Genomic DNA, 12,018 nt, shown 5'->3' with positions numbered 1-12,018 from the left:
GTAGGCACAGAAAGAACAAATTAGTGCCGACTGAATGAGCTGGAAACTATGTGATAGTTGCTTTTATGGACCCTAAGGAAATCTGGTTTTGCAGAGGAACTTCTTCATTCTCACGTTGCCCACTGGTGGTCTCCAGACGGTGAAAGATTGGCGTTCCTGACCATAAATGACTCTCTGGTACCAAACATGGTTATTCCCCAGTTTACTGGAGGTCTGTATCCAAAAGGAAAGCAGTATCCATATCCTAAGGTAAGATGAGTGTGAGTGCATCCCCCACCTCCTCTCCCTTGTTCAGGAATAACGTTCAACCATGCAGAAGGAGTGTTTCTAGACAGTAACAGAGGCTGACTTTGTTCATGTTGCTTTTCAAGAATTGTTAATTATATTTTTTCTCAGTAGACCGTAACACCTTTTGCTGGAAAGAAACTATCGGGTGAGGGAGCAGCAGACGATTTGATTCATAGTAATTTCATCACTGATATATGGCTTGGTAAAATCAATCCACCACTTCTGAGAGAAGGATAATATGTTTGGAGGACTACATAGAAAAAAAAGATTCTGTCACAACTGCTCTGGAGTCATACACGTTGTGTGCAGAGCACAGGGCAGTTATATAGATCTCAGTAAATTATACTGTTATTAATAAATGTGAAAGACTGGCCTTGGATAAGATAAGCCACAGTGAAATCTTTTCCTGGCCATCAAAATTAGGAATAAAAAAAAAATAAAAATAGAGCTATCAGAAGATTTGGAGAAGGTTTTTTAGATTTGTGTTGGAAAGCGAAAGAACAGCCCAGACAAGAATAATGTCTGAATTCACTCCTCATTTTCTGGGGGTTTCCTGATTAGGTGCTTCCCTTGCCATTGTTTTTGTGCCAAGCTCCAGCACTGATCTAAGGTTCCAGCTTCTCAGTTTATCCATCCTTTGCATGCAATTTAAAAGTGTCTGAGTTCCTTTCTGACGGGATAGGTCTGTGTACTTGGCTCTCCTTTGACGTTTCAAGGGAAGTTAATTAAAGGCTTTAGAAAATATTACAGTTACCCTATTGCTCTTACCATTTTTTGGTGATGATTCTTAATTTTTGATGGGTGGACAGTTAGACTGTACTAGGTACTATGAAACAATAATATGCATGATATAAATATGATGTATTTGTGCTATGAAATAATACTCTAAAATAATGAAGTAACAGTATTTTCAGAGGTAGTTTACATACTTCCATTGGCAAAACGCATTGAGTGACAGAGCAAAGAAAAAAATAAGGAATATTTTTAAAAGTCAGCTTTGTAAACAAATGAGAAATTCCATTTCGTTAGCAATTCAGCATAAAAGTGATACACAATGCTACTTCAGTAATCTCATTAATGAAGAAACATTATCTTTATTTAATGTCTCCATTTAATGCCAATTTAGCTACCGTTAAACATCATTAATTGGTAATGAAGCTTGTGGTATAGCAACAGAGATGGAAAAAAAAAAAAGATTTGGTCTTTATTATAGAACGAAACCATTGGAGAAAATTGTATCTATGATTAAAAAATAAAATGAAACCTACATATGTTTGTGAATATTGGAACACGCACATTTGTGTACATCATACGCACAGACTGTATTCTTCAAGAAGAAACAGTGAAAAAGGATGTTTAAATTTCATTCAATACATTGAGAGCAAAGCAGGGTTTCACTGTGAAGAGTTCTTGCTCTACTGAACAAATGTTTTGGGCGTTATACAAAATTTATGCTATTTAAATTGTCATGAGGAGACGCTGAGTGACAGAGGAGTTGAGGCTGTTCCCTGTCCAGGGAGAGATGTGAATGTGAGACTTTTCTGCTCAAGTAGGAAAGCCACCTTCAGCTGCCTGAGTCCACTGACCCCAGCAGCTCCCCAGCTGCAGGGACAGACCTTGTGTTGAGCCAGAAGCCACTGCAGCGGAGCTGTAGCTCAGACGTATCCACACACGGAGCAGGGCACACCGCGGGTGTTTGTAGCAGTACATTGGGGCAGCACAGCCCTGAACGGATACCAGCCCAGTCGGGCAATCCACGATGGTCATCACTGGCCCACGGACCCCTCTGCCGTGTCCGGAGCGGGGCTGGTGATGGCGGAGCTGTGGTGGTGCTGTGCTTCTGCGCTTCGTCTTCAGGGGCCGGCACGGATCTGGCCGTGCCCGCTGGAAGGCACGCTTTAGAGTGTCTGTCTGCCACTCGTGCTGGATGGTTGTTACTTGTGGCAGCCCTCCCAGTGAGAGTGCTTGGATACCACTGTGCAGTTAATGCCAGGTTCAAAGGATAGACGGAGACTGCAGTTGTGTCCCAAGGACTTGATCTTTCAGTGGTTTTCTTCCACACTTTTGCATTTGTGTAAGCTGTGTTCGTGCAAAGAATGACTTTGAAAGACCACATTTCTCTAAGAGTTTTATAAAAAAACCCCAACAAATGACTAAGAATTCCTAGAGTCTAATTAAATCCATTTTCATAACTTTTTTTAGCAATAGTAAAAATACACAAATGCCAATTTCTTGTCCCCTGTACCACTCAGAAATAAGTGGATAGAGCAGACTATGTTTTGAAATAAGTGCAATTTCTAAAGGGAATTTGTGGATGTGTTTCAGCCAAGCATTTTGCATTTCTAAATACCCCTGTGAAGGGCCAGATACACAACTTTGTAGTTTATTCTGATTAAATCTGTAGAATCAGTGGTTTTACCTTGTCCTTCCAATATTAAACAGGAGTCAGCCTGACTGAGAGACACACTTTTCATCCCACATATCCCCAGGATGTTTTATAGTGTTGTGTGACTCCTGTGACTTACACAAAAAAGCAGCTTGAGTATGATCTGGCTAAGAGAGGGATGTGGAAGTAGTAGCATCTCCTGGCAGCCCTGCAGAGCCTTGCTTTCTGTCTCCAGTACTTCTTTTCATCTCAGGAACATCCCTTAGTAATGAGCCATGACACTGGGAGGAGGACGAATGCCACATCCCTGTAGATCCTTAGGATTTGTCAGACTCTTCCCAGTGGATGTAGATTGGGATGTAACCATTTTATTCACCTTTAGCAACAAGAAGCATTTTGTTTGTCTTAGAGCTGGCCTGCCAAAAATAGATTTCCAACTCAGCAAGCCAGGGAAGGAAGAATGAGGAAAAATGGTAAGGAGAAGGGAGAGGAGGAAGAGGAGGAATGCTGTCCCAGATATAGGTAGTGTAGCTTTTTGGAAGAAGGAAGAACAGTGTCTAGAAAATTTGCTGAAGGCTGGATTTAACTGCTGGATTAGGAACTGGCTGTGTTTTTGCAGCTGACTTTACTGAACTGGGCCAAGCCACTTCTACCATTGTTCTCTTGCTCTGCACAAGAACGTCTGCCGTCAGTAAAGGGCAGTGAGAGAATTACTCAATTAATACTTCATGTTTTTATCTGTGTAATTCATATGGCTGTGAAAATCATTTTTTAAAATTAAGATTTTTAGATTAATAACTTATAAAGATACTGAATTCCATTAATGAGTGAGTCTATTTAGCTGTTACTGATTCAGCACCTCTAAAGCTCCTATTTTCTTTTTTTCAAAGGCAGGTCAAACCAACCCAACAATCAAGCTGTTTGTAGTAAATCTCTATGGACCAGCACATACACTGGAACTGATGCCACCTGACAGCTTTAAATCAAGGTATATAATTTCATTGTTTTGAAACTCATGTTTAATTTAACCTGACTGTCTCTTAGGCTAATCGTTGCCGGTTTACATCAGCACAACACTTATCTTTGACTGGAATGCACTTGATCGCCATCCCCGTGGCTGAATATAATAATGATAAAATAAAATAAAGCTGTATTAGATTGATGCTCCTCTTAAAAATAAATCACAGGCATCTGGGATTTGCTTATGTCAGTTGTCCTGAGAAGGTCGAATTTACTTGGAATATATGAAATTAAGAATCCTAAGCTTTGGTCAAGGGGGCTGAGCACTGCCCTGCTTCTGGGGTTGTGACTGCGTTCGCTCCCAGCCTTTCCTTGTGGTGTGCAAACCCATTGCTTTCAGTTTCTGAAATGAGATTGTAGAATATAGAAATGTATTACAAATGCACAGAACACATAATCGGGGTGTTCCTCATTTAGAAAGAAATATTCTGAACTTTCCAAATGCAGTAGATTGCGTAAAGTTTTGTTTCTCCCCATGGCTGACAGATGCAGTGAGGTGGCAGAAGGTGAGATGCGATGCCACCAGATCACATGGGCTGAGAGGGACGATGCTGTGGTTTTCAGGAGAAACTGCTTCAGAACCGCTGAGCTAATTTAACAGTACCTTTGACTTTGGGGCTGAAGAAATGAGGTCTGGCTGCAACTGGTGATCTCTTGCTAAAGTTCCTACCTTAAGCTGAGCTCTTGATTACCGCTCCTCACTTTGAGATACCTTGAAACTTTCTTTTAAGGGCAAGAAAATTTTCATCCCTTCCCATATGCATATTCAAGTTTGTAGAATTGCAGTCATCTTGATTAAATTCCCATTGTGGTTTCAGTGCACATGCTAATGATCTTCCGGCCCTAAATTGTTATAGAATATAGGTAGTAATAACAATAAAAGAGTTACCACAGTCCAGATCTGGCTGCAGTCTAAGGGCAGGGGAAGTGCCACTTCCTCTCTTCACTCACGGCATTTTCAGATGGAGAAAGGCATGAAAAGGATTTGCAACAATAAAGCTACCTGTAACTAAAAACAATGCTTCTGTATGTAGTTGTTGTTTTTTGCAGTTCCTACAGAACCTAAAACATTTTTATGGTATTTGTTTCCAAAACAATCAGGAGGTTAACAGTGGGCATTGATTCACAACCATTGCGACCAATTTTAAGCTGGTGTAGTTCTCTTCTAGACAAATTGAGGTACCTTAGTTTAGTACAGGAATACTCTAGTAGTGAGTTATGCCTTGCAATTATGTATGTCAGCTGGAATGCTTACAGATTGTGTTAGTGAAAGGAATGATTTTGAATGAGGTGTGCTTTTTGAAGCATTTTCTTTCTGTTGATGGGCCACTACTGAAAAACATACTAAAATCCCCTGCTACTTACTAACTCTTCATTAATTGAAATAATAGTATAAAATCTGAGATTCCTTGCACAAAGAAGTGAAAGGAGAGAGCGATGTGTAAATCTCCAAGAAAAAAATAATCTTGAAAATGTTGCTCAGATGTTATGGTTTCACTCTAGATTTTTCAGATTTGTTCTTCCTCCCCAGCACATTGAAAATAGAAGTAGAATCAAATGAATTAATATTGATGTCTTAAAACATTTTTTGCATCTTGAAGCTGAAGGCTAGCCATAGCTTAATTTGTGGAATTTCTTTTGTGAGCCTTAAGGGACATCTTTGCCAGATTTTGAAGTCCTTGATAAAGATGTTTTTGCTGTTTAATTGAAATAATATCCATGTTTAAAATTCTGGTTTGCTGCTGAATCAGAAGACAAGGTAAAACTATTTAAACCTGGAAAAAATGTTGTTTCGTCTTAATTTTAGCTATTAAGGTATAATGTCTGTGCTATAAAATGTAGAAAAATTATATAGTTGTCAGCCAAGTATTCTGTAAATCTTGCATTCTGACACTGGATTTGAGTAGCAGATAGTCGTCACACTGGTCATCAATCCATGTATCAATATATATACAGATATGAAGAATAAGCTTTGAACAGGCCTTTCTAGAGTGAAAATCTTTGGAGTTTGTAATGGTTGGGAGGCTTTTTTTTTTTAAGTATTAGCTTTCTTAAAAAAGTGGTAGCTACTTTTAGCAGAGAATTTTTTTCAGTACCTTTCTAATCCATTCATTATGGAGTCATTAGTAAATAGGTCATGGGAGTCTTTCAGAATTAAATGAAATGAGGCACTATCACATACAGTTTTATAGCTCTTTCAGAGCAGAAACATCTTGGAAATACATATTGTACAAGTCATAACTGCTATTATGGGAGAGATTCAGTCCTAGACACAGAAGCCACACAAATGGCTAGGGAAGGGGGCTTCTGTCATTTATAACTACAGAAAATAACATTCAGCTTCTTGACTCTCCCCAAATTGTGTGCAGTGCAGGACCTCTGAAGACAGAAACCTGTTTCTCTGATTTTTAGGGCATCTGAGAACTTGATGTAATATTGGGTAAATTCAATGTTCTGCCTTCATTTACTTCTTGCAGTAATTCTATAAAGGTGCTTAGTAATATTTCCCAAGTTTTGCTCAGGTTATTCTGATATAAAGATAGCAATAAAATTTTTAGATTAACTCCTGAAAGTTTTATTCTGTGCAAAATTTTCCATCTACTGTGCACTGTTAATGCCACAAAAAGACTGGCAGTCTTCCTTTAAACATGTGGTTGTGTTCTGTGCAATTACCATTTCCCCCCGGGTGTTTCCATTCCATGTGTACAACTACGTTATGTTTTCTTCAGTGGCAAACATGACTTTGTACTGCAGGGTTTTTGTCTCATTAGTCCTAGAAGCCAATATACATGTATGATGAAATACGTGTGCGCTCACACACTGCTAGCTCCTGAAGCTCCAGTTGGAAAGCTAATACCTGCTGCTGCAAATCCTGAAAAAGTGATTTGGTGTGCAAGGGGTCAGTTCAAACCACTGTACCTTAGGACACCTGAAGAATCCTTATAACTGGTGATATTTAGATATAAGGTGTTAATATGCTATTAAGAAATCGTGTAAGCTGACTTTGAAACCCTATGCTTGAATTTAGACTGTCAGGCAGAAAAATTCCCTTTATTTTCCAAATTGAAAATTGCTAAGAGAGAGAAAATGAGCAATAACACATGAAAGAATTTGCAGTTGAGTTATTGGAGTAGATCTGTGCTTCCATATATGATGAAAAGATTTTTCTGCTATAATTGTGTATTGGCTCTGGAAAGTCTCAGCATGGAGGTCATCCACTGCTCATTTCCCCATTCCCAGCCATAGTGAGCAAGCTGCATTGGCTCTGCACTGTTCCCAGCCACTGCTGATCAGGTAGTTTTAAAACACTATAAGAAATTGAGTCAATCCTTTTTCTTTGTTTTTCCAACAGTATTTTAATATGCCTGAAAAAAATGTTAGATGTCTACGTTCTCAGTTCACATATGCCTGCTTTTAAAGAGACTGAAATATACAGTCAGACCCTTCTGACTTTGTATGACACATATAAATAATTTTAATCAATTTTAATTAATCTTTTGTAATGAAACTGGAAACACTTAAGAAATAGAGTTTGCATAAATTCAAATAATGCTCGTATAAGCCTCACCAATGTTTTTGTTATCCACACATTTCCAGATCAGCAGAATCATTTGGGTGTTTATGTACTTCCCGTTTGAAATCACCTTTTGAATCTAGAAAGGTTGGGTTTATACTTCTGGCAGCCAGTTTATCTGAGCTTTGCTTTGGAATATAAAGCTTATTTGATTTTAACTTGAAATGGGAAAGATTGGGAGGAGAATGCAATTTGGTATTAAGAAAACTGGGATTTACTTTCAGCTTTTCTTAAATATGCTGTGTTTAGTCACTTCTTACAGGCTTCTGCCCCTCCCTCCTTCTGTAACTTGGCAATAACAACCCCTGTCTCACAAGGTTAATGTAAAGGATTAATTCACTATCATACCTTATAGCAGATGTTTGTGATCTGTTCAGCCAAAGCCTACAAGATAGAAATATATTCACAGACTTGATTTTATTAAAGCTTTCCCACGCAGTGCCAAGATATTTATTGATTATTCACTTCCCTGTTTAGTGGGAAGAAATGCAAGTTCTGCACATGGGCCAGGACAGCCCCTGGGTCAGCAGGGACTGGGATCCGGCTGCCTGCCCAGCCGTCCTGCTGAGGGGTTTGTGTTTGGGGCTGAATGGGAGACAACAACTCACGCTTGTTGTCACCAAGGCTGTACCCTGCACTAGGAGGAGTGGGGCCAGCAGGCTGAGGGAGGTTACTCTGTCCATCACCTGTAAAGGCAGAGTATCACCCACACCAATTTGGGGATTCAAGGGGGACAATGAGAGTCCGTCAGTGGGCTACCAAGATGGTCATGGCCACGGCCCATGGCTGCAAGGAAATGGGGAACAGAGCTTGTTAGCCTGACTCAGATGGTGGCCACCAGCACCTATGAGAAGGGGACCTAGAAAAGCTCCTTCCAGCCAAATATCTGTGGCTTAGTCTCTGAAGAAAACTATAGTACATCCGTCAGAGTGTGCATAGATAAAGTCATGTATTGTATACCAAGATGCTAACAAACTATTTTAGCTGCTTTGCAGGTCGTGTCTCAATTTCTGTTGTTTTTCATGTGTGTTTCTGAGGGTGACATTTTCTATTAGTGCCTGTAAATTCACATACGCTTTTCAATACGCAACAATATAAATAATTCAAGAATATAGTAAATATTCTAGAACATTGTGCATGGGACAAGTTTCTGTTGTTTACCTTCTTTGATAACAACCTGCCAGCAAACTAGTAGAGCATAATAGGTTAGCTTTCTTTACGTGAACCCTGTTGTATTTGTTATCAAAATCCAATTTATTAAAACCATCAGCAAAAGTAAGGTTCCTTTTTCCATTGCCATAAACGTTAAATGCCTTTCAGCTGTCCTTATGAGCAGATTTCTTTAATAATCAGCTTATTGACTTAAAGTTAGAGCAGATTTCTTAATTATAGTAAATGATATGAAGTTACAAAGTTTGACTGTTTTTCTTGAACAGTTTCTTATTTTTAACTTTAATACTATGAGTTATTTTCCTGTGATGTTAGTCTATTTCAAATGTAAGTATCTAATGTTCAAATTTAATTATAACTATAACTGTGCTTCCAGTGTAATGCAGTGCAAATCCCTTTCCTTTGTTCAACTTATTGTCTCTGTTGACTTTGCTAAGCACTTACAGTAAGAGCCAGCAAGATACACATACATATCTTTCTAATCACAAGCATCCCAAAGCTTACAAGTGAAACAAGACGTGCTGGACATTGCTGAGTGATGATAAATGTATTATCAAACTGTTAAACTACCTCCATGGAACTGTGTATCAATTGAGGTAATCAAAATAAAGGAAGACATTCTGCAAGAAAAAAAGATTTTAAAAAATTGCATCTTCAAGCTTGGCAAAGGATGATAAACACTTGATATTTAACATGTTTTTTATCAGCAGTGAAATATGAATCCAGATTTCATCAAGTTACAAGTCTTTGGAAAAAAAGCTAATTGCCATATGCTCAGGAAAGACATTTGCCTTCTTAACACCTACAGTTGGAAAGTTTTGTCTCACTGAATATTCTCCAATCCCCTTCAGGCCCTTAGACCTGACCTTTCTCAGTGTGCTACACCTCCTTGGCACTCGTGAGATGTTTCAGCTCCTGCCATTGAGCTGACTGTATACATGTCATGTTCCTGGTTCACAGGCCTAAGGGAAAGCTGTACCTTCTTTATTCTGATTACTTTATATTATTGCCTGAGGCCAATTTGAAGCCAAGCAACAGATTTAAATACCGCATGTGGAATCAGAAGTAGGTCTGGTCAAACTCTTTGACCAGATAGTAGACCTCTCTGTCTGGTCAAGGAGTTTGAAGCTCTTGTTTTTATGCATTGCCTGGTTCAATCCAACTTAGGATAAAGTGAGTCACATCCAAACTCCTTCAATATTGACTGATCATGGAATACTGTGAAAGGAGATGGTGTTTTTTGTGTTTTCAGTGTTTTCTGTCTGCTTTTAAACAGAGCAAAGAAGATAGCTAACTCTTTGGAATTCAGAAAGGAAGTAAACCTAGGACAGATGAGACAGAAGAAACTCTGAGAGGTCTGAGATGAAAACTTGAATAAAAAGGCATGTCTATGAATAAAAAATAAAAAACAAAAAGGCATATCTATGGGACAGGCATTGAATGAGGTTTTCTTGACAATCAGGAATTTCAGTGGGAAACCTGAGAGCTGGTAAGATGGTGGGGATAGAGGTGACAACTATCAACAAAGGGGTTTTATGGTTCCCATGATCATCTTATAGTGGACCTGCTGTGAGAAAAGGGGCTGATAAGGAAAAAGCCTGGAACTATCTACACAAAGTGTAGGGAAAAGAAAGTTAGGAAAGGAGTGAGGAGACACAGCTTGAATAAAACAAGTCACAGCAAGAGAGAAAAGTCCATTCTTATTAGGGCAATTGAATGGTAAAAGTGGATTCTGTTTGTGCCACGCAGCCCCTGTGTGATACAGTGAGTTTGAACTAACATTGCACAGACGATCAGTAATTGTGTTTGTTACTCTTTGGACATGCAGTAAATTAATCCACAGCCTGGTTTAAGAAATGTTCCCGAACAAAGATGGAAGCTATGATCTGAACTTGCAAAGTGCTGTAGAGGATCTGATTAAATAGGTATCAAATTGAGGATCTAAAATGAGTGTAAATTTTTATTTAATATCTTGCTTCAGTCCTTTGTCCAGAAAGCAATCGTAATCTTTCCTCTTTAAAGTGAGCAGCCATATCCTGGGCTGCATCAAAAGAAGCGTGGCCAGCAGGTCGAGGGAGGGGATTCTGCCCCTCTACTTTGCTCTCCTGAGACCCCACCTGCAGTACTGCCTTCAGCTCTGGGGCCCCCGACATAAGAAGGGCATGGAGCTGCTGGGGCGAGTCCAGAGGAGGGCCACAAAGATGATCTATGGGCTGGAGCACCTCTGCTATGAAGACAGGCTGAGAGAGTTGAGGCTGTTCAGCCTGGAGAAGAGAAGGCTCCAGGGTGATCTTATAGCAGCCTTCCAGTACTTGAAGGGGGCCTACAGGAAAGCTGGAGAGGGACTTTTTACAAGGGTGTGTAGTGATAGGACAAGGGGTAAGGGCTTTAAACTGAAAGAGGGGAGATTTCGATTAGATCTAAGGAAGAAATTCTCCACTGTGAGGGCAGTGAGGCACTGGAACAGGTTGCCCAGAGAAGTTGTAGGTGCCCCATCCCTGGAAGTGTTCAAGGCCAGGCTGGATGAGGCTTTGAGCAAGCTGGTGTAGTGGAGGGTGTCCCTGCCCATGGCAGGGGGTTTGGAACTAGGTGATCTTTAGGGTCCCTTCCAACCCAAACCATTCTATGATTACTAGGACAATAGATTAGTTGCAAAAAAGCCTGATAAGTTGAAGACACAAACCGATAGCATTTCCCTCACAACCAAAACAGTTTTTTGCCCAACAGGCTTCTCTGGTTTTATTCAATTGTATCAGCCAATCTAATAAAACATAGGATTTTCTTCTGCAAACTTTGACTTGGCTATATCTGTTCACCTGCGACAACACTACTCTGTATGTGTGTATCTGCACTGTGTATATGAAACAATAGATGAACTGCAAAACTGTGAATTACAAAGAAACATTACCTGGAGACAGTATTTAATTTCAGAAGGGTATGTGTTTCTACACATGTATATGTATACACACACTATACTGCAGTCCTGATAAACAAGTCATAATGTATTGAAATTGGAATATATTTTTATGCATTGTTGATGGAAGGGGAGAAAAGAAGGAATTTTTAAAAGATCTTTTGCTTTCACTTCAATGATCAAGGAGTTAATGTCAGTGATGGAAGATCATGTTAGGGTTTGATTTGGACTGTTAATTACTATATCAGCTGGATTCTGAAAAATTAAATTTTGTCTTTCCATCCCTCATTGCAGACTTTTTAAAATGCAACAGCTCAGGCTTTATTTTGTAGAATTTGATTCTGGGGTAATCCAGGCTTTGTTGTCTGTAGATGCTGTCTTACCTTGGTGTCTAAGTACCGGAAGTCCTTATATACATGTTTTGAAAATTTCTTTTGGGCTGTCTTTGGGCTTCTGTATGCACAGTCAAGTGATTTCGGCCAGCCGTACAAAGGCACGATTGCAGAGGGAGAAAGAAGTTCTCGACTCCTGTTTCTTCAATTCTGCTATGGGGAACCAATTACCTGGGATTTGGTATTGCGCTCTTTGGTTTGCTTTGTTGGCTGTCTCACCTGGTCTTGTCTTAGATCTGGTGTTATTTTTGGCATATATTTTTGTGCCTCAATA

The 12,018-nt window shown here is 39.5% G+C and overlaps 1 protein-coding gene across 1 annotated transcript in view; it reads left to right on the top strand.

Moving 5' to 3' along the window:
* Positions 1 to 12,018, top strand: part of DPP10 (dipeptidyl peptidase like 10) — a 435,193-nt gene that overhangs the window by 384,681 nt on the left and 38,494 nt on the right. Inside the window, exons 9-10 of the mRNA XM_086616020.1 lie at positions 95 to 249; positions 3,565 to 3,662. Of these exons, the coding sequence (XP_086472146.1) occupies positions 95 to 249; positions 3,565 to 3,662 (253 nt within the window). The remainder of the gene's footprint in view (positions 1 to 94; positions 250 to 3,564; positions 3,663 to 12,018) is intronic.

The sequence above is a fragment of the Tauraco erythrolophus genome, chromosome 8 (genome assembly GCF_009769465.1).
Source record: "Tauraco erythrolophus isolate bTauEry1 chromosome 8, bTauEry1.pri, whole genome shotgun sequence".
NCBI classification, from domain to species: domain Eukaryota; kingdom Metazoa; phylum Chordata; class Aves; order Musophagiformes; family Musophagidae; genus Tauraco; species Tauraco erythrolophus.
The sequence above is the reverse complement of the archived record's forward strand: the minus strand, read 5'-3'. Positions and strand labels throughout refer to the sequence as shown.